A 27,046-nucleotide genomic window follows, 5' to 3' on the forward strand; every position below is an offset into this window, starting at 1 on the left:
ATTTTTATAATGTTTTTTAACAAAAGGGCATTTATGAATGGGAATAAGAGTAGTGACTCATTCTTAAACGTCCGTTTAAAACCTTCCAGGGTCTTTGCCGTGCAATAAAGGCCCTCGCCTTCAGCTCGGGTCTTTATCACACGTCAACGACCCTGTTGGTTTATAAACGGCTGCTACTCTTTTACTAGTGCACGTCTATCCCCCTCGGGCCTGTGAGTGACTAGAAGAGGGACCCATTTCCCTGAAGCCAGTCCCTCTTTTGGTCACCCAAAGTCCCTCATTGCCAGTCCATATGCAATATAAGGATGTATTCCAGACAGTTTGTCTAGGGCTAGACCTGATTTTTTAATTTATTTTTTTTTTTTTTGGGGGGGGGACAACTTTTTTGCGTATTGTAGTGATGCAAGAATTTGTTAAGCTGGGTCAAGTGCTGTACGAGTACTTTTGTGAAATACTTTGTTGACAGGAACCCATAAATCATTTAACGGATACACCTACTTACTGACCGCAATGATGACATCTTGAAATATGGTTGTACCTTCCAACAATTTTATTTACAAATTTATACAACAGAATTATATCTCCCTTTATACATAGATGCTTATTATTGCTTTAGTCATAGTTTGCGTGCTGCTAAGTATTAGAACTGAAAATGTGTTGGTGAAACCTAGTGCATCTACAGTTCCAAAGAATGCTGGTATTAAATACTGATGCCCTTTATACAGAGAAGGTCAAAACAGAGAAGTTCGCTGATTCACTTTAATACAGGCCTGCATTTCATCTTTAAGGAGGCAAGGCCATTTTCATTTTGAAAAGAGCACTTCCATTGGAAAATCTTCAAGTCTATGAGGAACTTTTTAAGGGATAAATGCCATGGCCTCCATGAAATTCCAGGCCTGCACTAAAAAGCCAACTAGTCCCTTGCATACGATGGCACAAGCTAAAAAATTCCCTTAAATGCGGTCAATGAAGATTAATCATTGGCAAGTACTGTACATGTGTGCACCTTTTCATTTTTATGCAATTGGCCTATTTGCATAAGTCTGTTAGTGCATTGTGCATAATAATATATTGCGCTTCTATAAGCATAGAAAACAGTATCCATGTAGTATAGTATAGTATTATATAGTTTATAGTGCAGTACTATGAACATGTACATGTAGTCACTTAATGCATTATGAGGCAGTGATAAGTAATGGGTGCGTTCGTTTAGCTTCCCTGGGTCGACCCCGGTCTGCCCCGGTACATTCGAATAGCTTTGACGGGGCTCACCCGGGTCAGCCCCCAGTGCCTCGCTTGTGGAGTGGGTCACTTGGGGGTGACCTGAGGTGCATGCCGTCACCACGAGAGGGCGAGTGTGATCGTTCAATTAGCTCTTGTCAGGAGCTCACCTGAGTGAGTACCGCAGGGACGACCCAGGGAAGCTAAACGAACGCATCCATTATGTTGACTCCAGTCTGGGACTGGCTAAATAATCGTTTTACAACTGGAACGGCGTTATTGCAAGAGGACAGCAAAACAGAAATGAGATTCTGTACTTCAGAGTAAACTCTTTTTAACCAGAACCGCTTCTTTATGGTGGTCTTTTTGACAAGAGCCAACTGTACATATCATTCATCAGCGATTGAGATAATTGATATAACTAAGGATATATTAAAAAATGCTAAACAAATGCTTGACAACAACTTCAAGGTAAAAAAAATAATAATCTTTACAAACCAGGTGGTGCCCCTATACTGTATAGGTAAGTGATAGTGTTACATTCTTACTACATTATGTAAGATTGTAGACCGGTGGAAAAGTTAGGTACTGCTTTTTGACAGCAAAGGAGAAATTAAGGAACAAGTTTGATGGCATTTCCAGAATTCATTGGAACAACCCAGCCCATATCATCCCACAGTACTTGAATCAACCATCCGGACTCATTGATTATCAGTATTAAAGAAAAGTTAAAAATAAAAACATTTTTATTAAAGAAAAGAACTATTGAAGGTTTTCTTGCTGCTCCTTCTGCCTCCAAGCTTCATCCATGTATTTTGTGATTTCAGAGTTTTGTCTCGGAAAGTGAAGTCTGCGATCCTCTCGGTCCTGAGGAAGCTGCAAAGAAAAAACAGCAATAGAGCAAAATACATTGTTAATAATCGTTAACATTTATAGCACACTCTAAGGTGGGCAAGGAAAGATGAGCTTTAACAAGTAAAATTGAGACTGTTTTCTTTCAGATTGCTGGACACAATTCCAGAAAGTGTGTACAGTAAATAAACCTTGTCACAATCAGGTTAAGGTCTTATGTATGGGGAGTAGCATGCCTAGCCTGCAGATTGTGAATGGAAAGTTTACACCAAATACTCTCAGAACTTCTTATTTTTGTTTAGATCATTCTACTTCAAAATAACGATATTCAGGCAGTGGACACTATTGGTAATTACTCAAAATAATTATTAGCATAAAACCTTTCTTGGTGACGAGTAATGGGGAGAGGTTGATGGTATAAAACATTGTGAGAAACAGCTCCCTCTGAAGTGCCATATTTTTCTGAGAAAGAAGTAGTTTTCAGAATTTGAGGTCTCGAAATCAACCATCTAAACGCACACAACTTCGTGTGACAAGGGTGTTTTCTTCTTTCATTCTTATCTCGCAATTTTGATGATCGATTGAGCTCAAATTTTCACAGGTTAGTTATTTTATGCGTATGTTGAGATACGCCAACTGTGAAGGCTATTCTTTGACAATTACCAATAGTGTCCACTGCCTTTAAACTGAGCATTGAGTTGCAGATAAACATGGTTCTATTCTTTTACAAACGACAACAATGGGCCAAGCTGGAAATTTCAGCGTGTGCTGTAACTCGCATTAAATTGAAGGTTCTTCTGGGAAAGTTGACTTACCAGTGGTCTATGATTCCAACCTATTTCTTGGGCTTCAGTCTGTGGAAATTCAAACTTTTTAACCGGCTCCTGGTAAGACCTCTTGATGATGCGCAGAAAGTGATCTGGAGGTAAATCAAACCAACACATTAAAAACACTGAAACACTATTGGTAATTGTCAAAAACTTAGTCTTCACAGTTTGTGTATTCATCTCAACATATATTATATGCATAAATAACAAACCTCAGTCGGTCGTCGAAGTTGCCAGATATTTATGAAAGCAAAAAAAAAAAACCTTGTCGCACCATGGTCACACGAAGTTGTGTGCTTTCAGATGTTTGATGTCGAGAACTCAAGGTCGTGGAAAATAACTTCTTTCTCAAAAACTACGTTACTTCAGAGGGAGCTGTTTCTCACAATGTTTTATACTATCAACCTCTCCCCATTACTCATAATCAAGAAAGGTTTTATAATAATAATTATTTTGAGTGATTACCAATAGTGTCCACTGCCTTTAATAACTTTTAAAAGCTGTAGGGGATTACAGTATACATCCAAATTGGATAATACTCGGGTCTGGAATATCATTGTTGAAAGGGCAAGGCCATTTTTATTTTAAAAAAGAGCACTTGCATTTGAAAATTTGAAAGGCTGTGTGAAACTTTTAGAGGAGGGGCACCAAGGCCAACCTTTAGTCTCTAGAACAAGTTGTATTTTTAACTGAAAAAGTTTTTTTTTTACCCCAAATTAGTAAAAACTAGAAGTGTCCGCCATGTTGTATTTGAACTTTTCTTGGACGATACCACTATACTGCTAGGGTAACTAACTAATTAAGGGTAAACAAAGCACAACTTTTTTTGACTGTTAAAAATACAACTTTTTTAACAGATAAAGATCAAATATGACTTTTCCATATGTATTTAATCTGGTTCATTTGTGTTCAATTGTTGTTTTTATGTCATTTAATTTGTTTGTTAGTTGTCTTCAAAATGGTCACTCAACATTCAATTATATACACATAATGAATGTTTATGAGTGCAATGGTGCGAATAATGTTCATGAGTTGAAAGATGGAATGTTCTATTCAACGAGGCGGAGCCGAGTTGAATGGAACATTCCAGCTTTCAACGAATGAACATATTCGCACCATTGCACGAATGAAAAACATTCATTATTTGTTTTATATAACATCCAAGTAGATCTTTGTCATTTTGATTGAAAGATACAACTTTCAAAACAAACAAAGCGTAGGCCTACAATTTTTAATTGTAGAAGCCGAATGCTAGAAATTTTACTTATTTTTATGCCTTGCAGTAACACCTGCTGCGTTACCAAAGGCACGCGCACGCAGTGATGTTTTTACTCAGCTTTTTCGTTCCATCCGAAAGTACCATTGCACGCTGCCAGCGTGCAATGGTACTTTTCGGATGGAACGAAAAAGCACGGTGAGTGACTCAGCGTGCAATGGTACATTTATTTGCTACCACGTGACGGACATCCCTCCAATCAAATGGCGAGGATCTGCTTGGGTGTTATATAATAATTATTATCCTATGATTTATTATTATCCTATGATTAAGCTTACCATCCTCTTCACCATCTGCTGAATCATGTAGCGAGTTGGGCTTCCCTGTTAATGTGTACACTGTGTAGAAGAAGGGTGGAATACATTATAACAAAATGAATTCAACTTATTATTCACAGCCATACAACAAATACCGCCTCCCACAGCAGCTACAGTTTAATTGTGTTCTTCAAAGAAATAGGAAACAGGATTTTGCGAAAGCATCAAATTTGATTTTATTAAATTGGCATAATGTCTAGTACTCCAGTCCTAGAAGAACACCCTAGAACTATGCCATTTCGTTCCGCTATCGTAGACGATAGCGGAATGAAACCGTATAGTTCTAGGAGTAGATGTCTAGACACTTTGTGTATTAAACACTTATCCTGCAGCCGATTTCAAGAAACGCTAGGACTAATCCTAACTCGAGTTGGGATGAGTAACTGGTTATTATAGGATGGGTTCAATGCATCCTTCCTACGTACTTCGATACGGATCTGAAGCCGTCCTAAGTCCTTCGATTAATCCCAAGTTAGGAAGAGTTTGGTGAAATCGACGGCTGGGCACTTTTGGTTACCTTGACAAAATAAGTTGATATTTATTTTGTTTTGAGATAGATATTTTATTTAAAAAGTTTATGTGAACTTTTATTAAGAAATATTGGATGAATGGAAAATGACTAACACTAGCTCTGGTCTAGTCTTGCCCTGAAGTTAATATTATAGTCATAGATATGGTGTAATATAAAACTACTACAAAATTAAGCTTATTTGAAAGAAGTTAAAAACTAAAGCCTTCAAATTTGTACTTACTTTTCTTGAATGGGTTAATGCTGTAGTTTGTGTACAACTTCTGAGTTTGATTCTCTTTCCTGATGGTTTCACAGAGTATGGCATTTTGATGGACGATGTTGGTCGGTTCTTTCTGACCGGCGGCTGCAGCAGCTTGTGCCATGGTTGTTTTCTTCAATAATTCAGTTACTAAATATATTAATTGTACTTAATAACTCTGACTAAATGTCGTCGAACCTACAAATTTTAATAGGAAGAGCTGAATTTGTTTGGCCGCCGTCTGTTGTTGTCCGTTGTTGGCACCGTTCTGTTGGGTTCGGGGGCCGGCCGGTTTGTTGCTCTTGCATGCTGTGTACACACACATTTCCCGTTCACTAAGTAACACACGCACTGTGCTGTGGTTGTAACGAGGTACCAAAAATAAACAATGGTTGCTAGGGCCGGGATCTTGCTACATTGCAACATGCATCAGATAAACAGACCCCGCGTGCGCTCACAGTACACATGGGATCGCATTGGGACCAAGCTCTCGCATCAAGCGATCATAATCATCAGAATAGCTAAACGTTTTTTAATGAATTTTTCCCCTTTTGCTGCTTTTCAGCTGCTACCTATAAATGAAATTGAACGTTTTGTGCGAACGCATTTTCCACAAGTTATAGTGACCAGAAATCCACTACTAGCCACCACGCGCCTGCACCATGGATATCCCGATAGTGGAGTTTGTGTGCAGTACCATACAGATACAGATACAGATACAGAAAGCAGATTAATTAGGGGCCGGTGTCAGATGCAATTGTGTCCGCCATGCAATACTGTCCGCTCCGGACACTTTTGCATATGCAACCGTCCGGCGGACATTGTTGCATAATGCAAAAATGTCCTCCGGATAGTACATGTGTTATTGCATATAGGACATAATTGCATGCGACACCGGGCTTACGAGTCTTTTTTTGGCGGACACAAAGTGGCCACCTGCCCTTTTGCTATCAGAATAGAATATAAGATGGAACGATTTTCTCATTTTCTGCCACATGAAAAGCAGTTTTTAATCTGGTGCCCAAAAATTATTTTGCCACCTGCATGCTTTTTTCTTTTGAGAACATCGTTTTAACTGTTTATAAAATAGTTATGTGCGTTCTACTTCTGCTTTATTTTGATACCGAGATTTTTCAGCCAGCCCGGCCCAGGCGACCAAAAAGTGGCAGCCAAATCAAACTCCGGAACACACAGCGTGCACATCGCACCATTATTCCCGTGCATAGGCCTGGCCTAATAACACACATGATCCGGCTAGTGTCCCATCATCCGAAGGATGAAGCAATAAGAATGGAACGGGTGTTACACCGGGCCGGGGCGGACTTGAACCGGTGTCAGATGCAACTGTGTCCGCCATGCAATACTGTCCGCTCCGGACACTTTTGCATATGCAATCGTGTCTGGGGCTATGCAAAAACCGTCCGGTTGACATGTACATGACTTTTTTTATGTGCGCGCGAAAGCGAGCGTGCATATACTGAACCTACACATACGTGCACCATGAATATTCACGTATTTTTATGATTGCAGCGATTACCCAACGGCCGAACATTTCCCATGTCATTCATGACATGCACTTAGTATGTAAAAAAAATCGCGAACGTGTTCCGTCGACCAAGGGCGTTTAATTTACTGCAAGGACGGTTTTGCACGGGGGGCGGACACAACTGCATATGCAAATGTGTCCGGGCGGACACAATTGCATTATGCAGCAGCGTCCGGGCGGACACGATTGCATATGCAAAATCGTCCGGCGTACATTATTGCATATGCAATAATGTTTCCGGACAGTATTGCATAGGTCTAGTAGGAAAAGACCATTACAGCCACAAAATTAAAATGAACCGAGAGACCTTGAGATGGGCTTTCCAATGGCTGCAAAACATAAATCCAACCGTTGTCAGGGTGAAAATGATCCTCGGCCCGGTGGACAGCTGTGTAAAAATCCCGTTGACAGCATACTGCACAGAGCAGTGCAGTCTTCTCACAACTTTCCCCACGACGAGTATACAAACTACATGTACACTGGTTTATAGTGGGGCAATTTACATGATTTTGTGTGTCATAAGCCTATTTCCGCTTATGCAAAAAGTAACACCTTTAGGCATGGCTACTTTTAATGCGCTCCACTTTTTATGGGTAAAAATCACGACAGGGCATAATTATAAACCACTTATTTTGTTGTGTTTGCCATTAGCCGTGTACAAATCATGCATTATCACATAAAATCCAGACTCGGTCACATCACCTTCATGCAGTACTGCCTCCATGGCCACGTGGTCTAATAAGTTCAGATTCGAAGCTCTATCTGTAGATTCGGGGCCGAGGTTTTGAAAAAAGGCCCATTAAAAGGACACACAGCGCCCTCTGTATGTATAAGAAGCATAAAGTGCGCCCTCAAAGGTTTGATTTTGTTTAGACTAGTTCCAGTTAGACGCCATGTTTGTTTTCAAAATTCGCTTTGTCAAAAAAATACAACACTCATTACAACATTTTCCAACAAGTTGTGCTATTTATTTAGGAAGGAAAATCTCCAACACAAGAGGTGTATGAATCGTGTATATGCAATGTTGCTTGTTGGAGCTCATCCGTAAGTGTAATTTATTTATTATAAATTAGTAAAGTCGCACTCGCTTGCGCAGTCGCCCAGTGCAAATGTTGTATTCAATTGCATTGCTTGGCCAGTTATGTCTTTTGGATTCTGTCTTTTTTATGCATGTTGCTTATGAGTGATGGTAATAATACGAAATTTAAATCAGTCCACCTGCCCCCAGCAAAGTCGACCATTACAAATAGATAGATAGCCCATCGCTAGCCCACCTTTTTGAGCTGTTAATCATTAATGGCTCCGGTTTTAACATCGGTCTCATCACTGTCACCATTACAGCCCACCTTCGATACATGTCTTAAATGCTAAGTTTTCAAAGACTAAAGTAAAGCCGTTGTGCCTTTTTCGTTAAAGCCATTGGACACTTTCTGAGCAGAACAAAAATTCAAAGTTCACAGATTTACAAATAATTTACAGGGTTTACAGGTAATGGTGAAAGACTTCCCTTGAAATATTATTCCATGAAATGCTTTACTTTTTGAGAAAACATTAAAACAATATCAATTCTCGATATCGAGATTGACGGATTTATTTTAAACACATGTCATGACACGGCGGAAACAAGGGTGGGTTTTCCGATATTTTGACTGATTGAGCCTAAATTTTCACAGGTTTGTTATTTTATATATAAGTTGTGATACACGAAGTGTGGGCCATGGACAATACTGTTTACCAAAAGTGTCAAATGGCTTTAAGCACGATGGATACTTTTGCCCATGTCGTCATCCCGTTCCACCAAGAGAGGGCGTTTTACTAAAAACTGTATTAAAAAGCCAACACCTTGAGCCAAGACTAGGCGCACACTGTCTTTCACGTCAACAAGTTGGAAACTGAATAATGTTTTTAAGTTTTTACAAGTTTGTTTCATAAAACTCTTAATCATATCAGACCAGGCCTTGAATTTTATCTTTGAAAGGGCAAGACCTTTTTCAGTTTCCATAGGGCACTTCCATTGGAAAATCTTTAAGTAAATGGGAATCTTTTTAAAGGGGCATTGAGGCGCAGACTAGGGGCAGTGGCCTCAGTGGCCTGCGTGTAATTTCAGGCTTGTCAGACCACTCTAAAAGTCAAATGTTGTAACATTTTGTACCATTTAATCCACATTTTACAGGTACATTTAGCATCGCTGCTGTAATTAGTCATGCCATCTCGACACGATAAGAAGAAGATCTCAACTCAAGTATAGCCAGTAACCAGCTTGGCATACATGTAATCACCTTCAGAACCAGATAAACAATTGATCAAATCCTGACAAGCATTCTGCTAGCTGTGTTCTCTTAACAGTCAACATGGGCTCTAGCTAGATCGGAACAATACAAGAACTTTTATAATAAAGCAAGATGAATCAGGACTATGAGAAACGACTTCTTAGTCAGCAGAATGGCCAAGGATCTGTGGGCTCTCCGATATTAACAGTAAGTAACTGACAATCATTTCTAAACTGTTTTATAACAAGTTGAATCCTTCATTTGTTTCTTTTTATCATTTGAGGTGCTGTTGTATCTTTTATTTTGTTTGTGGTAGTTTTTAATGTAATTTTTGTTGTTCATTGTACTTGCTCGTACATATTGTGTTTTTTTCGTATTTAATGCTTTTCCTTATACTGTTTGTTGTACTCTACGCCTACATATTTTTGTATTTCATTGTAATTTTGTTCCCCATTTGTAAAAGTAAATCAAATGTCTATATTTTTTTAAATGTGGAGAATAAATTAACTATCTGAAAACTCTTCTGGACTTGAGCCCGGTTTATTATTCATGCGAATGTGATACGAATTGTGACGTCACAAATTTGCAACAAATAACTAGCATTACTTGACTCCAGCGAATCATTCGCAACAAAAACAGAGCTGTAACGTCTTAATTCAGTTCGCTTTCGCAGGAAGTATGAACCATGCTTGACAGTGTCTCCACACGATTGAATTGATTTTGCAACACAGTATTGTTAATCAAACTTGAGGTTTGGTAATTGCAATTGTACGTGTTACTAATAATGCTGATTGTATTTGTTATTCTTTAAAGCCGTTGTCTCCTGGTCAAGCTGCATCCCCTAATAAAGACAGATACAGCGACAGGTAAGTAGAACCCCCCCCCAAAAAAAAAAAAAAAAAAAAAAAATGAACGAAGGAAAGAAATTAAGAAGTTAATGTTCTGCTTTCAGTTACTTGTCATTTTACAATAGTGGTGGAAGGTCAGAAACTGCAAAAAGTTTTTTTTTTTTCTACCTACTTTTTTGTGTATGATATGATTATCAAGTGTGTTAAAATGCCCTACCTACCCAATTAGCTTTATTTTCCAAAAACAGTGAGTGACAAAAAAGTGTTCGAAAAATGCATCAAAGACCTCTTTAGTATACTTTAAACTCACTTGAGGTATGTAGGAGATGTTGCCGGATATGGAGGTACGATTGTGTGAGATGTATTTCCCAAAAAGATAAATTTGCAAGTAAATGATAAATTTTGTTAATAACAAGTTTAGGGTCGCAGTTAGGCATGGGCGAATTATTTGAATATCCGGTTAATGGCGAATAGGTTTTCCTATCCGTAACCGCGAATGCCTTTTTTCTCTTAACCGGATATCCGCATAGGGCGCGAATACCTATTTATAAACCGGATAGTTCTGTAATTACAACCAAGTAACCGGATATTCTTTTAATATCCGAATATCCGCGGACGTCGGGCGACAACTGATAGGAATGTTTTGTCTGAATCCTTATGAAACTTCTATTAAGACAGCATAAAACAGCATAAATTAAGTATTTAACTATGCTAAGTAGCGGTGCTAAGTAAGGATCGATCGAGTAACCAGGAAACATGGGAAAAGGTTCCCTAAGAAACTTCAGTCACCTTTCTTTAAATTGTATTTATTTAAAAAGTTGAGCTCTTGGTTTACCCTTTTACATTCTTGTGCAGGTAAAGTACAAATCAGCTTTTACCTTTACCCTGGTTTACAAATAAAACATGGAAACCTGGTTGGTGTGAATTGAGCGCACCTGGTGTAAATTGAATTTTGTCTTTATGACAGGCGTGATAATTGACAGTTTTATTTCTAATGTGACTATGTAGATTCATTCCAAGTCGTGCAGGGACCAACTGGTATGTTGGATTTAACTCAATTCAAGAGCAGAATGAAGAGTTACCGACGGCAACGAGAAGACCTAAAGATGAGACTGATACCAGCAAAGGTAAGGGTAAGTGCAAGTATCATTTTTTTTCTTATTTTCAATTAATTTGATAAATAATTCATTATTTTTATAAATATTGTTTTTGTCATTTTCAATTAATTTTATAAATAACATTACCTTAATTTATGACTTGAATAATAAATTTACACTAATTTACTCCACTCCCATCGGTACTTTGTTTGAAGTCACGTTTTGAAGCTCATTAACAGTGCCAGATACTGGCCTTGATAACCTGTCGGTTTCCTGCCAGACATGCCGTAGGCCTATATACCTTTGACCTTGTATGCCGTAATACTGTGTGTGTACACCAATGCTGCCCCCACTTGTGTTATCACTTGCAGTTATGATCAATGAAATGCATATTATATCTTTCCAATGAAACCATTTTTTTGTAAGATCAGTGCCTGTCTCTATCCTCAGACAGACAGTGACCAGTCTATTCTTGTACAAACCCAGATGTTCTGTGATGCATTTTAATACCTTGATTGGACGTAGTTTATCCTAGATTTAATACCCAGATGAAGCCATTGTTTGTTTGTTTGTTGATCTTGCCATCAAGGGAACTTGGCAAACTCCCACAAAGGGATATAAACACCAAGCTGGCAACAGCCAATTTCCTCATACAAACATTGGTTTAACGTCAATGATTATGAATTCCACAAATCAAGAAGTTGTGATTCATTGGCCTGATTTACTCAACTATAACCAATACCCTGGTTCATCTACTCAGAACTAATAGGTCCTTAGTGCAGTTTGTATCCATTTTGTAAAACTGCTTTTGCATATAATATTGGAACTCCTGGTAAATTGGGTTTATTAATCAAGAGTGATCTTCAAAGTATTTGTTTGGCAAAAAGAATCATCCATTTTCCAAGTAAAACTTTCCTCTTTTTTTCTCCTTTTTTTTCTTTCTAATTTATATGCATTTTTCATTGTAACGGACCTTTTGATTGTTACGTATTTGAAATTGCCATTAATAACCTTATAGTTCTGAGCAGACAGTTTGTCAATAAAAGTGTAGTCACTGCTGTGATCAAAATGTGTTAGTTGAAAATGAAATATCAACATGTTGGATGACATAAATTATGTACCGTAATTTTCGGATTATAAATCGCGCGGAGTATAAGCCGCGAACAAAAAAAAACAAAACATGAAAACAAACTAACCTCAAAACACGGAAGTGAAGTACGCAAACCTGCCGCGTTACGGGTGATTTTTTTATTTCACACTATCAGTCCTGAATTATCCTTTGTTTCCATCAACAACCCTTTTCCAGAATTTGAATGTGTTGTACAATAGGGAGCCGATCCGTCCGAAGTCTAGCCAAGATTTTATGAATGGAACTACCACCGGCCAATCATCAAATGGCCAATCACAGCATGCGCACAAAGGGGCCGTGCTTGTTTGCGGTCCTCTTTGTGGCGATGTGCAGTGACGGACGGGCGGCACATCAGTCAGTCTTGTATAGTTGCCACAATGCGCGAGTTGCGTCGTAATTAAAGTTGAAATGTATTTAAGTTTACACTATTGATCGTAATTGAAAAGATCTATTATAGGATAGCAATCTATCCCAACAAGATTTAGCATTAAAAGAACCCTTTATTTAAAATCACGCCCAATATTGTGAGACCAGTAATAAATAAGAAACTCTGCCCTTCAGAGAGTTTACACAAGTGCCGCTACATGTTCAAGGTTAATGGACTCAACAATGAGGGCGGTTTGAACCCAGGCGCGGCATAGTTCTTTGTGTACGTTCATTCACCATTCTGATGTTGTGGTTGAGCTGAAGAAACCGCTGGCTGTCACGAGTGTAGCCTGGAAGTCTGACGTCAGTATGTAGAGATCGTAAGATAAATAGACAGGGGACCAGTCTATTTCGCTCTCACACGAGTGCAGCCTGAATGTCTGACGTCAGTATGTAGAGATCGTAAGATAAATAGACAGGGGACCAGTCTATTTCGTTCTCACACGAGTGCAGCCTGAATGTCTGACGTCAGCATATATATACATGTATTGCTAGGATAAATAGACGGGGACAAGTCTAGTCTGAGTTTCGCTGAGCGAGGGCGCTGACGGCGGTTGATTAACGTTTTACAAAGGAAACACGGAATACAAATGGGGTGGGATTTTCAACAGGACTTTGTCATCACACAGGCATGTTTTGCAGATTTTTGTTCTCGTTTCTTAAAAAAAATAATATTTAGAATGTTTTACATACAATCTTTCTTTTTAAAAATGCCGTTTTTTCTCTTAAATATTTATACGTCGGCCTACAAGCCGCCCGGAGAATAAACCGCAGGGGTTCAAAAAAATGTCAAAATCAACATATAAACCGCGGTTTATAATCCGAAAATTACGGTATTGTACAATTGATTATATTTGCAGCTACAGACATGCTAGCCTACCACTGTCTCCTGAAGAACGAGCTTCTTGGAGCTAACATTGATAAGATTAAAGACCCACAGTGTGAAGATAGGCGGATGGTTAGCCCACAGAAGGCCAAGAGAAATCTATTCCAGTATAGCGTCCAATCCAAGAGACCCAGCGTGGCTAAGAGTGAAGACTCTTCATCATATTCACTATCACCCGTAGGGAGTAAAAGGTGGGTCACAAAATAGATCCTTGTTTTGTGTGTTAATATATCATGGACTAAAAAGTCTGGAGTTTAACAGAGGGCACTGAGGCCATGGCCTCTGTTTCCCTTGTTATTGACCTTGGTGCCCCTTCAAAAGTTTCCCAAAGACTTTTGACTTGTTCTACTTTATATGAATTTTTCATTTAAGGACCCTTTGATCATTACGTGAATGATATTGCCATTAGTGAGCTTATACAGGTCTGATAGTTATTGCCTTGGTGCCCTTGAAATGCTGCAGTAGAATTTTACAATTTCCTCATAGGGTTCCCTAGTATTAAGGAGAAAATGCATCTAGGTGCCCTTGCCCTTTCAAAATCAAAGCATACAGGCCAATGCAGGCCTGCTTATAGTTCTGAGCGGACGATATGCGTACCTTATTTATTATATGGTCCACTCACATCTGATATTGACCCAATTCACCTGACGTCATCATCAGATTAATCTTGGAACCGCCATTTTGGTGGGCAATGCCACTGTGCGTTATTCAGTGAAGTGCGCATTTTAGGCGACGCGGCGTTTACACCTAAACCTATTGACCACCAAAATGGTGAGCGTGGCACAGTCGCTGCGTGTGACATGCGTGCCAGGGGTCAATATGCATGTTTTGTGTTAACAACTTTGATTGTGTGTTTTGTTTCAGCCAAAAGCTTTTACTTTCACCTCGTAAACCAATGCGTAAGATATCCAAGATTCCCTTCAAGGTGCTCGATGCTCCGGAACTACAAGATGATTTCTATCTTAATCTGGTCGATTGGTCCTCAACGAATATCCTGAGTGTTGGTCTGGGAACCTGTGTCTATCTATGGAGTGCGTGTACAAGTCAGGTACAGTAGACTGTAACCTATCCACTCTTATTCACTGTTTTTTTTTTCTCAAATTTTTTTGGGGGTTGAACAAAGAATTGACTAGAGTGGGATTCGAACCAACGACCTCCGGATTAACGTGCCGGCGCTCCACCAACTGAGCTATCTAGCCCTATGTTGGCGGTGTCCCTATTTTGTCAATATCTTTGTTCGGGAGTGCCAGTCAGAAGCCATACAACCGTTAACTGCCGTGTAGCCAGGGATCACACCCAAATTATGATACAACCTGGGAAGCGGCAGACAGGGGATAACCTTAAGGGGATGCGACTTTTTGTTTCAGATATCAATATAAACCACAAGGGAAACTGAGTGGGTAAATTTTGAAATGATTTTTGGGGTTGAACCAAGAACTTTTCATTTTTTTTCCCTGATCGATACAAGTTGAGTTGTTTGACTTGAAGTCACATGGATTAACAATGATAGCGGCTTCTTGTATAGCGCTCATATCCATAGCACATTTTATCTAATTCATCACTTAAAGGCAGTGGACACTAATTGGTAATTACTCAGAATAATTATTTGCATAAAACCTTACTTGGTAATGAGTAATGGGGAGAGGTTGGTAGTATAAAACTCTGTGAGAAAGACTCCCTCTGAAGTGACGTAGTTTTCAAGAAAAAAGTATTTTTCCACGATTTTGATTTCGAGACCTCAGATTTAGAATTTGAGGTCCCGAAAACAAACATCTAAACGCACACAACTTCGTGTGACAAGGGTGTTTTTTCTTTCATTATTATCTTGCAACTTCGACGACCAACTGAGCTAAAAAAAATTCACAGGTTTGTTATTTATGCATATGTTGAGATATACCAAGTGAGAAGACTGGTCTTTGACAATTACCAATAGTGTCCAGTGTCTTTAACCTACATGACATACTGAAATATTTGAAGCAGAAAACTATTTGGGTCTCATGGCCGAGTGTTTTAGAGCATTGAAATCATGTTCCGGTGGTTCAGTCATCAGAGTGTGGGTTTGAATCCCGGTCGTGACATGAGTCTTTGAGCAAGATGCTTTACCATAGTTGCTTCTCTTCACCCAGGGGTATAAATTGGTACCTGCAAGGGTTAAGATTGATATTGTGTATGAAGAAGCCTTCTGAGCGCACGGCAGCTTGGGCTGTGTACTCCCCAGGGAGCGTTGAAAGATTAAATGAATGTTATTAGCCTAATGAGCATGGCACTAGTATAAAGCGCATTGACACTGTTATTGTAAAATGTGCTACATAAGAACTAGTTATTATATTATTTTTTAAATGTTACATGTACAGATTCCTGGACCCACCTAGTTATCTGTGTGTAAATGAGAGATGACTCAACTTTGACCTTGAATTGAATTGAATTGAATGGTTTATTCATCAGGTATATAAAAATACATGAAATTTACAATCCTATTGTTCAGCAACATAAAAAATATTAAAATGTAAAATTGCACAAGTTATACCACAATACCACATAAAACAATAACTGTTTGGGTTAATTTTATTACAGGTAACTAGACTATGTGATTTATCAGTGGATGGTGATACAGTGACATCGGTATCTTGGAATGAAAGGGTAAGAATGACTCTTTGATTATAGTTTATATACTGTGTTTCAGCTAGCTGCTGTGAGTAAAACTCAACAAAAGAAAACCGTAGAATAAGACTTTACCTCATTTGCTGGTTACTTTGAAACATTTAAGAAATTTGCTCAAGTAACATACATTGTATACTTAGACTTATCTAATTGTTGCACATATTTGTGCGTGACTTGCAATTCATTTTGCAACTTGCAATTCATATTGCATGTTTTACAGAATCATTGAGAATCAAATAAGCATCTTTGTCTAAACTTTGTAATAATGTTAATTTTAACACATTATTTGAACTCAAAAATTGAAATTGTTTTGATACTATACTGCTGTAATTCTTTTTAGTTTGAAGGTTTTTTTATAACTAGAATTAAAAAAGAATATTTGATTTCATAAGATAATATAATGGTCTTTGTCTTGTTTTCTCGTTTTTTGATACGCACGATACTTGCATTTGAGAATGAATGTTGAATTAGATTTTCTACATGTTCATTATTTTCTGGGCCAAATTTCATACAGCTGCTTCAGCACAAATATAAGCTAAGCAAAACCAATTTATGCTAACCAGAAAAAGGTGACCAGCCAAAACACCATGCCACATGTACAATTTGTGACTGGTATCCTGCTTACTATTGCTAAGCAGGGATTTTTTAGCAGTATTCTCTGCTTAAGCAGCTCTATAAAATTGGGCTCTGGCTGGTTGAGCTTGTTAAGCAATTAATCCGTTTTGGTTCAATTAATACATTTTTCGCATAAAATATTTGTAACTTTGTATTTGTATCTGAAACTGCCAAATAAATAATAATAAGAAGAAAGTGCACCTCTTGGTTTCTTTGAAATGAGGAAGGGTTTGCAAACTTTTCAGCCAAAATGCCTCCTTGCAATAAATCAATATCAAATTAATATGCTGCACAGCCTTCTTACACATCATTGTTGTGTTCATTAACACAGGGCAATTTAGTTGCTGTAGGAACACATAAGGGACTGGTACAAGTATGGGACTCGTCTACCCAGAAGCGGGTCAACACACTTAAAGGTCACTCGGCAAGAGTAGGTAAGTTTGGTCATCAGTTGTCATACCGATGGTTCATTCAGGGGTGAGATTCTTCCACCTCGTGGCGGAGTTTAGACTTTCCGTCTTATAAAAGCCATATTTTGTTTTCAGTTCCGACTATTATTTTATTTGTATACTTCCTTGTTTTATTTTCTGGTTTGCTTGGGTTTTTTTTGTTTTTGCTTTCATGATTTTCATAGCAGTATGTAACTTTGGATGCTCTAGTAAACATAGAAATGGTCTCAATTATGAAAGATTGTATACATTGTTGTTGTGTATGTCAAAATGTGGCCCGGAATGACTGATTTGGGCTGTTCTGGCTGGACTGGTTTTTGAAGTGTGTGCTGTTATTTATTTACTCTGTTATTAAACTTGGAGGTTTTAACAAATTTACCATGTGTTTCCACCATGGTCGTGCTGTTTTCTTTGTTAACTAGCGTTTTTAAAAACATTTTTTTTTTTGGGGGGTGTTATCATTGCTTGCCCTTTTGATGTTTGTGCTTTGCAATTTAATCCAACTTTTGATTGCCTTCTTCTTGCAATGTTGTTTCTTACTTTGTACTTTGATTGTGTATAGATTGTACTTTTTGAGGGTGACCCATTTGAAATCATATATACGGGGTGACATGGTTACAATCATTAAATATGCCTAAAGCTTTTTATTATTATTATTAGTAGTAGTAGTAGTGGTATAGATATTTATTCCAAGACTGGCAACAACAACAAAATGTATCAAATAAAGCATTACTTACAGACTACAAACAGGGATTGAAACGTCAATATTACAAATTTAAGATCTTTAGACTGTTAACATTAATACGGATATGCAGGGGAAAACTTGAAAAACATAGTGCTTTTAGAATTTTCCCTGTGGCAGACGTGGACGGGACAAGGACATGAACGTCTTGACAATAAGACAAGCTGACAGATGATTCCAGCCAGATGAATAAATTGTTACATTGTATTAAGTAAAAATGATTATTAATGGTGAATGTGTGAATTTGCAGGTGCTTTGGCATGGAATGCAGACATGTTATCATCGGGTAGTAGGGATCGAATGATTCTACAGAGAGATGTACGCACCCCTACCACCCCGGAGAGACGTCTTGCCGGGCATCGACAAGAAGTTTGCGGCTTGAAATGGTCACCTGATCATCAACATCTAGCCTCAGGAGGCAACGATAATAAGGTTAAATTATGACCTGGTCACTAGGCTAGTTATTTCGGTCTTACAGGGTGGCATGGTTGGCTTGTGCGTAAAGTGCTCGCCTCTCACCAAGGTGACCCTGGTTCGATACCCGTCCAGGGCAGTATGTGAGTTGAGTTGTGCGTTGGTTCTCTGCTGTGCCACGAGGGTTTTCCTGACTATCCGGTCTTCCTCCCTTGGGAACAAAAATCAAACACTTTGGATCTTTGGCTGTGCTCCGTGGTCATAATGGGTTGATATGGCTGGCTGCCAAAGGCGCCCTTGCATGCCTGCTTCTCGAACACGTTGTAGCCACGTCCTTCGCAATTCAGCTCTTAGCTGCGAGTAAGGATGATTAGCCCCCCTCCCCCAAATTATTAATTATTAAATAGTTTTGATACCTTTTGTTGGCCAAGTTTTTGGCCATGACATGAATCTCTACTCATTGTGAATGAAGATGTATGTAATATAATTTACCTGTAGAAGTTTCAGCCTCATTAGTTGTCAGATTTTTAAAGAAAACCAAACTTACAGAGCAAAGTTTTCAGGAGAGTCGCATAAACCCGCTGTACATGCTTGCTAAAATAATGTTTGCCTCAGGCAAATTTTACAGATTTGTTATTTTATGCATATGTTGGGATACACCAAGTGAGAATACTGCTCTTTGACAAATTACCAAAGGTTTCCAGTGCCTTTGAAGTGTCTGTTGTTAATAACCGTTTGTTTCTGTTTTTGATTGATAGTTATTTGTTTGGAACAACTCAAGTCTAACGCCAGTGCAGCAATACACTGAACATCTAGCTGCCGTTAAAGCCATAGCTTGGTCACCCCATCAGCATGGTCTACTAGCCTCAGGGGGCGGTACGGCCGATCGATGTATCCGTTTCTGGAATACGTTAACTGGACAACCACTGAACTCAGTAGATACAGGCTCACAAGTCTGCAATCTTGCCTGGTCCAAACATGATAATGAATTGGTGAGTGAAAGTCACTTTCAGCTCTATTTCCACAAACATAAAATATATTGTATTCTTTTAAATAATTTTATTGTGCTACTTAATGTCACTTAATGTTATATCTGTCCTGTTACTGGCGCGGTTGGGACGGGCTGAAATAAATAAATAAAAAAAAAAGAATACTTTGTGCACAGCCAAAATTGGGGGTACACTGTTTGTTACGGAGGAACCAAACGAACAACAGACAAATACTGAGTAACTCTTTGCTGATCTTGCGTTTGACAAACGCAACCATTTTTTGTATCATCATTGACACAGTGATTGTTAATTGATATATAAATAAAACATTGAGTTCAAACTGCCTTGTTCATCAGTGGTTTTCAAACTGTTGTTTAAAAATGGACACGAAACAAAGTTTGTACTCATGATTGTGGCTGTGCACACAGGCATTGCATAGCAGCTTGACTTTAGAAGTCTTACGTTGCATCAGTGGAAGTGTCGTGGCCGAGCAGTTAAAGACAGTGGACACTATTAGGAATTACTCAAAATAATTATTATCATCAAACCTTTCTTGATTACGAGTAATGGGGTGAGGTTGATACATGTAGTATAAAACATTGTGAGAAACAGCTCCCTCTGAAGTGACGGCATCCCGCTAGTATTACTATTATCCAGTTCTCACCAAATCATAATGGTCAACGTGCTTTCCAATTTAATGCACCTGAACTATGGAACAGTCTTCCACACCACATCAAAAACTGCCCCACCCTGGAACAATTTAAGTTGAAACTTAAAACCCATGCGTTTACTCACCCAAGTGGATAGAGACTGTATTGTATTATGCACTTAATACCCATGGTTGACTTCTCCCATTTAATTCCTTCTTGATCTATTTGTGTTATTTGTATTTTCTTTTCCTCTGCAATTTTCTGTATTTATCGTAATGTAAATGTCAGTTATTATTATTATTATTAATTTTAAAACCCCCAAATCTGATTTCTATGTGTTGTGGTGAAAGAACCGAGTTGGTCTAAGTATTTGATATGTATGTTGATTGTGTGTTTGATACAGGTGAGCACACACGGTTATTCACAGAATCAGATACTGGTATGGAAGTACCCATCATTGGTAGAAGTAGCCAAGCTGACTGGGCATACCTATAGAGTCTTATACCTGGTAAGTATTACATACTAGGTTCTTATAATTGCGCTTTATCACACCCCTTTAGTACACATATGGAAGGTGGAAGTTAAGCTGAGATAGACAGTTTGAATATCCGGCTATCTTCAAATACAACCTAAATATTTGCCATGGTGCAGATACCCATAAATAAACAGCGTTGTGTGTTTTACCGAACAGAAAACTAACTTCTGAAACATTTCCACCCAGCTCTCTATGGATGATTTTAACCTTTATTTCTGTCAATTATTCAAAACTAGAGCGGTCTTCCAATGATCAATTTGTATTTATAAATCAAAATTAAACAACAACAATAATACAGACTAGGCATTTTTGCTAGCATGTGACCCTCTTCCCATATCCTCCCCTTCTATGTCACTCCCCATGAAATTGTTTGTACTTTAAGACTGAGCCTGGATTTCTTTGTACCAGACCAAATTATTAGCAACTGTTACTTGGGTCTCAGCCCTAATGAATCCTTCACTTTAGCAATTGGATGTTGGCCCATTTAATAATAATAATAACTTTTGATTTATATAGCGCCTAATAACTAACACTTAATTCTCTAAGCGCTTTACATTAGTGCCCTGGTCATAGGGCCAATAACATCCCTTTTTAATGTTTCTCAGCTCCCTTGGGAGTATACAACCTGGGCAACAGTTTATATCGCTCCAAAGGCTTTTTCATTCACAATATCAACCTCTACCCTCGCAGGTACCCATTTATTCCCCTGGGTGAAGAGAAGCAATTATAGTAAGGTTCTTGCTCAAGGACACAAGTGTCACGACCGGGATTCGAACCCACACTCCGGTGAAAACGCACCAGAACTTGAATTTGATGCTCTTAACCACTCGGCCATGACACTCATTTCACATTGCACAGTGCGTTTACATGTGCCAATCTTATCGGCCGTTTTAGGAGCCTAAATGTACTCTTAGGAAATCACTCCAAAATGGTGGAAATGGTGGATGTGCATTTATACAGAGGTGCATTCTGCATCGTGCAAGAGGTCAATACAAGGATTTGGCACTGTAAGGTTTTAATTGGGTAGAGCAGTCAAACATGCTAACAAAATTATCGGTATTCAGCAGGTAGGGCAGCTCATTTGTTCCGGCTGCCATTAAGTTATACAGTTAGGCAGCTGGAACGGTGAGCTGTGGTATAGTTCGGTTTCTAACCCCACTATGGTTGTTATATCATTTTACTGTTGTTGTTGTTGTATAGTGTACTGTTTCAGTATCTGCCCTTGTATATTTCTATGGTTAACTTTTTAACTTTATATTAATTTAGGCCTACTCTTTTTCTATTGTACCAATTAACCAGTTTTGTCCTTGGTATTTTATATTTGTGTGTTTTTATGTTAAGATAAAGGGCAAAAGGAATTTCCCATACAGGGACAATAAAGTTTTATTGTATTATATTGTTTTGCATTGTACTGTATTGTATTGTATTGTACTGTATTGTATTGTATTGTATTGTATTGTATTTTATTGTATTGTATTGTATTATACTGTTTTGCATTGTACTGTATCGTACTGTATTCTATTGTATTCTGTTGTATTCTATTGTTAATTCTTAAAACATAGCTATAATTACTATCGTATCTCCAAATCGGTTGGGTTAAGAAACTAAGACCAGGAACTGATATTACATGGATGTTTTGCACTTTAAGATTGATTCTTAAGATGTTACCGTCTTTCTTTTTGTAGGCTGTATCTCCTGATGGGGAAGCTATAGTAACGGGAGCTGGGGATGAAACTCTAAGGTTCTGGAATGTCTTCAGCAAATCAAGATCATCAAAGGTTTGTAGAAAGTTGCACACTTAGTTATTTATTATAAGAGAACTTTTACTCTCTGATATTATGCTTTCCTGATCGAAAACTAGTTTGAATTACTTTCCTTAATATTATTTTGATGTTATTTTGATTTTATGTTTCCCTTTACAGGAATCCAAATCCGTCTTGAATCTATTTAATCATATTAGATAAAGAAAGAAGTCATCATATTGACCCAGTGCTGCTGGGCCACATCAGGAGATACAGATGCCCCAAATAGGAACCATTGCTGCAATTTGACAGGTCCCAAGTGGGAATCGGGCCTGTTATTGCTGATGTTCTTCAGGGTGTAGTGTTGAAAACCCAAATTGGAATCAGGCCTGTTATTGCTGATGTTCTTCAGGGTGTAGTGTTGAAAACCCAAATTGGAATCAGGCCTGTTATTGCTGATGTTCTTTAGGGTGTAGTGTTGGAAGTTAACACTAATGCCCAAGTAGGAATTACACCTGGTATGTTATTCATGGTGTAGTGTTGAAGTTAACACTAAAGCCAGGCATGAGAATCTTCCGGTTTAAACCGGAATTCCGTTTTTTTTTTCCTTTCAAAATTGTGGTCTCCGAGTTCGATGTGAATTTGCTATAAAATTCGGGGGGTAGGTTTTTGGGGGTATACATTTGGATTTCTCAAATCCCTCTTCTCTAGTCAGACAATGTAAGTTTACCTTTGTAATTGTTATTATCGCGGATCCCCACACGTCGTTCATGAAATACCGGCACCTAAACAATAAATTGCCGTCCAGCAGCTGGCCCAATTTACGGCTTGTTGTCTTCCTGGCATCGCGCATGCATGCAGCAGCAGCGACAGATGTATAAACTTGCCTCATTCCTTGCTTCGTTTATAGTGGTACGGTTCAATAATGTTTGCGTGTAATGCGTTTGCTGGTGCAGCAAAGATAACACGTGTGGAGACTTTTGAAAGTCTACTGAAAAAACAATGCACGTGTTTGCACCATGTGTACTGTGTACTGTGTACGTGCAGGTTTGCACACGAACCAATGAGCGGCGCGGCACGAATCTGAGATCGCCGGCAGGCCATGGTAAACTGGTACCTGCTATTGCCTCACAACCAGCGAACACACTGTACGTCCGGACGACGTGCTTTCTTCATTGGTTCTATTTCTATGTTGGGGTCTAATCTCAACCTCGTTCCAGTTATACCCTATGCTGAATAACAACCTCTTTCACAAAAACACATCGCTCTCGCCAAATATATAGGCCTATATATATTTTAAAATGTGCGTCGCCGACGGATCGTTAAAATCACAAACATTTAATTGCAAAAGAATTTCTTTTACACAACCGAATTTCAAATCAAGAACCTATAAAAATGGTTTTTGGTGAGAAAAAAAGCATTTTCAAGGGCAGAAATAAGGGATAAGATCGTCAAAAAAAAAAAAAAATATTATTACTATTATTTTTTCCCCCTTTCTTTTTCCGGAATTGTAACAAAATCGCAGGCGAACCCAAAATTGTTTGAGCTTTACATTCCTTATTTTCCCTTAAACCTATTATAAAAAAAAGAAAGAAGGAAAAATCACACAAAAGTAGCTCACTTCTACCTGGAAAAATAGGTGTCAGAAATGCATCAGAGACCACCACAGAGCTTCTAAAGTACCCAGAGCTCCCAGGGCCCTGAAGCGGGCCCTGGACCCCGGCCATAAGGGACTTCGCGCTGCGCACTCGTATTGTGTGCTTTGCACACAAAAATGATGGAATATTGACATTTCCAATCAACTGAATTTTTTCCTGTTTTTTTATCATCACCCATTCTCATGCCTGTAAAGCCCAAATGGGAATCAGACCTTGATTGTTCTTCCTTGTGTAGTGTTGAAAGTTAAGACTAAAGCACAAGTATTCATTCATTCAGTCGATGCGGAGCATCGGATGATGGCCCTCCAAACACGTTGGTCCTCCATTGCTGTACGTAGCTCTTCCCGACGCAGTCCAGAGTCCCGGCACAAGGTGTCCACATAGGTGGTTTGCGGTCTACCTCGGGAACAGTGACCTTGAGTAGGGGCCCAAAGCACAAGCTTGCTCGCTGCCAGCTCATCATGTCTGAGACAGTGACCTGCTAGTCTCAGCCTTCTTGCCCTAATCTTGGTGCTAACTCTCGGCAGCCCACCGTAGAGCTCCAGGTTTGTGACATGCCTCTCCCAATGAATCTGTTTAACAGAGCGAAGCATTCTCGTATAGCAGCCGTCCAGTCTCTTTTCTAGACGACTGGCTAGTGTCCAGGAATCACATCCATAAAGCAGTACTGATTCCACAGTGGCAGTAAAGAACTTCACATTCAGGGACTGGGACATCTGACTTGACCATATGTTCTTCATGTTCTTCTTCTTCCGCTTGACTGGATTCAGCTGCACCCCTATTTGCCTCAATGAACCTTGCATATCTCTCTGTTGGGCATTCATCCGGAAGAAGTTGGAATCTGTTTTTCACCTCTACAGTATATTGCTCCTGAAGAGCCCTGTTGTTTGCAAGGGCATACCAGTCATACTTGATCTGCATCCTTTGATGCCTCCTAGGGGCTCTCAAACTCAGACGGAACTTTGCAGTGACAATTCTATGGTCTGATCCTACACTGGAGAATGTGCTATAGGCCTCAGTATTCATGACACTGTTCCTCCACTTCTTCCTGGCAAGGATAAAGTCAATCTGGTACTTGTTGTGATTGGGACTCAGGTATGTCCAGTATTTCCCCTCAGATTTCCGAAACATAGTGTTGCTGGCAATAAGCTGCTTTTCCTGCATGAACTCTATCAGCAGCTCACCATTCCTGTTGGTCAGATCATGAAAAGAGTGTTGAAACTCGTCTCTGCCAAGTCTTGCATTGAGGTCTCCAAGAATCATCAAAAAGTTATGAGCCGGAACACTGCTAACTGCAGTTCTCAGTTGCAGATAAAACTGTTCACTTCCCTCTAGGGTGCTGGAGTTTGTAGGTGCATACACTACAATAGCTGTTGTCACAGGATTACCCTGGAAGTGTGCTACTAGGATTCTGTTTGTCACTGTCTGTACTCCTATCAAGGACTTCATTGCCTTCTGACTGACTAGTAAGCCCACTCCACCAGTAGCTGCTTGTGCTTCGTTTCTCCAGGCTGATGATGTAATCAGAGATTGCCCAAGCACCTTGATGAATCTTAAAGGGTCGTTGTGAACTATCCTATGCTCCTGAATGCCAATAATATCTATTCCTTGCTTGATCATGCAAGAAACAAGCTCCTCTTGTCTACATTCCTCTCTAATTGTCCTGACATTGAAGGTTTAGACTAAAATAGTCTTCTTGCTTCTCATTAGTCTTGTGTTTGGCTCAGCGTGTTGATCAGACACCATCCTTCCTCTCGGGTTTGGGATGATATCGTCATTCTGCCTAAGTTGGCCCACACCTCCGCCATCCACTTTGCTCCTGCAGACTCCCGCTGCTGGAAGTATAGGATTTGTGTTATGTTTTGCCATCATCATGTTTTATATCAGAGTTTTCTGCTCCTAGGTGAACTGCCTTCCGTGGCTAACGAGCCCCTCCTGCCCGGGTTTGGAATCAGAGTGCCTTCTCCTAGGTGGATTGCCTCCCATGGCTAACGAGCCCCTCCTGCCCGGGTTTGGAATCAGAGTGCCTTCTCCTAGGTGGATTGCCTCCCATGGCTAACGAGCTCCTCCTGCCCGGGTTTGGAATCAGAGTGCCTTCTCCTAGGTGGATTGCCTCCCATGGCTGACGAGCCCCACTTGAGGGGCTTGTATGGTTACACCGGCAGTAGTTGTCTCAAAAACATGTTCATATTCACCAGCATAGCGACTCACATCAGTGGAAGTTCCTCCCATATCAAATCATATAACAGGTAGATCTGTTTCTCTTTTGTACGTAGTGACTGCGTACCCAACAACTCCTCCAGCTGGTCCCGATAGAATGGCACGAGAACCATTAAATTTGTCCATAGGGGTAAGTCCACCATCGGACTGCATGAATAAAACCCTCTTCCCTTCAAGACTATTCTGAAACCCTCCTGCAAAGCTTGCTAGGTAGGTCTTAATACACGGTGTGAGGTAGGCATCAGCAGAAGCTGTATAGCCTCTAGGGACCATTCTAACCATTGGCATGACACTACTGGATAGTGACACATGATGGAACCCCATCCGCTTAGCTAGTTCTCCAATCTGCTTCTCATGCCTGTCAAACGCGTAAGCATGTTTGAGAACAACTGCAAGACTCTGTAGAATGCCTTTTGTTGATGATGTCCTCCATGGGGCAGTATTGAAGTTGGCACTAGGGGCCCAAGTAGGAATCGGTGCTACTGAATGAATGTGAACAGTATTTCCTAAATGGGAATACGTACCCAGTGGAACGTTAGTAAGAAGAGACATGTTTCTTGCAGTACGGCTACTTGTAACTCTTAATTACTGATGATAAAACATTGCTTATTCGCTCATGTACAACTGTTTTATGCATGCCTGTGTGTTTATGATCAGCATGTGCTTTTGCAGCTAAGGAGCACGAATACAAACTTAATCTACCAACCTTGCACCTAAATCACACCAATAAATGCTATGGTTTCTGATTAAAGGCACTGGACACGTTTGGTAATTGTCAAAGACCAGTATTCTCACGTGGTGTATCCCAATATGCATAACATAACAAATCTGTGAAAATTTGGGCTCAATTGGTCATCGAAGTTTGAAAAGAATAATAAAAGAAAAAAACACCCTTGCACAACTGTG

The 27,046-nt window shown here is 39.3% G+C and overlaps 3 protein-coding genes across 4 annotated transcripts; 1 reads left to right on the top strand and 2 right to left on the bottom strand.

Moving 5' to 3' along the window:
* Window positions 1-1,324: 1,324 nt before the first annotated feature.
* On the bottom strand, window positions 1,325-5,577 carry LOC117297620 (protein FAM183B-like). Its single transcript, XM_033780745.1, has 4 exons — window positions 5,246-5,577; window positions 4,455-4,514; window positions 2,889-2,992; window positions 1,325-2,097 (listed from the first exon to the last, which is right to left on the bottom strand). The coding sequence occupies exons 1-4, from the start codon at window positions 5,385-5,387 to the stop codon at window positions 1,984-1,986; spliced, it is 420 nt and encodes a 139-aa protein (XP_033636636.1). The 5' UTR covers window positions 5,388-5,577; the 3' UTR covers window positions 1,325-1,983.
* Window positions 5,578-7,705: 2,128 nt separating this feature from the next.
* LOC117297432 (fizzy-related protein homolog) lies at window positions 7,706-22,485 on the top strand. Of its 2 annotated transcripts, none has more exons than XM_033780466.1 (13): window positions 7,706-7,853; window positions 8,983-9,286; window positions 9,893-9,945; window positions 10,936-11,060; window positions 13,440-13,656; window positions 14,330-14,513; window positions 16,040-16,105; window positions 17,073-17,175; window positions 18,183-18,364; window positions 19,105-19,338; window positions 20,389-20,493; window positions 22,206-22,298; window positions 22,443-22,485. In XM_033780466.1, the coding sequence occupies exons 2-13, from the start codon at window positions 9,212-9,214 to the stop codon at window positions 22,482-22,484; spliced, it is 1,479 nt and encodes a 492-aa protein (XP_033636357.1). In that variant the 5' UTR covers window positions 7,706-7,853; window positions 8,983-9,211; the 3' UTR covers window position 22,485. The 2 variants fall into 2 exon arrangements, with proteins under 2 accessions (XP_033636357.1, XP_033636358.1); XM_033780467.1 differs by having other exon boundaries at window positions 10,936-11,054.
* A 2,083-nt stretch (window positions 22,486-24,568) lies between these two features.
* LOC117297755 (craniofacial development protein 2-like) lies at window positions 24,569-25,540 on the bottom strand. The gene has a single exon (XM_033780903.1). The coding sequence runs from the start codon at window positions 25,538-25,540 to the stop codon at window positions 24,569-24,571; it is 972 nt and encodes a 323-aa protein (XP_033636794.1).
* Between the last annotated feature and the right edge of the window lie 1,506 nt (window positions 25,541-27,046).

This window comes from Asterias rubens, chromosome 12 (genome assembly GCF_902459465.1).
Source record: "Asterias rubens chromosome 12, eAstRub1.3, whole genome shotgun sequence".
NCBI classification, from domain to species: Eukaryota; Metazoa; Echinodermata; class Asteroidea; order Forcipulatida; family Asteriidae; genus Asterias; species Asterias rubens.

What these genes read in the sequence shown, in the direction of transcription:
- LOC117297620 (XM_033780745.1), bottom strand. Translation starts at nt 5,387, where the DNA reads ATGGCACAAGCTGCTGCAGCCGCCGGTCAGAAAGAACCGACCAACATC. An exon ending in CATTAACCCATTCAAGAAAA is followed by an intron (nt 4,515 to 5,245) that starts GTAAGTACAAAT and finishes TCTTCTACACAG; the next exon opens with TGTACACATTAACAGGGAAG. An exon ending in GTTGGAATCATAGACCACTG is followed by an intron (nt 2,098 to 2,888) that starts GTAAGTCAACTT and finishes TTTTCTTTGCAG; the next exon opens with CTTCCTCAGGACCGAGAGGA.
- LOC117297432 (XM_033780466.1), top strand. Translation starts at nt 9,212, where the DNA reads ATGAATCAGGACTATGAGAAACGACTTCTTAGTCAGCAGAATGGCCAA. An exon ending in GGAGTGCGTGTACAAGTCAG is followed by an intron (nt 14,514 to 16,039) that starts GTACAGTAGACT and finishes ATTTTATTACAG; the next exon opens with GTAACTAGACTATGTGATTT. An exon ending in CGGTATCTTGGAATGAAAGG is followed by an intron (nt 16,106 to 17,072) that starts GTAAGAATGACT and finishes TCATTAACACAG; the next exon opens with GGCAATTTAGTTGCTGTAGG.
- LOC117297755 (XM_033780903.1), bottom strand. Translation starts at nt 25,540, where the DNA reads ATGATCAAGCAAGGAATAGATATTATTGGCATTCAGGAGCATAGGATA.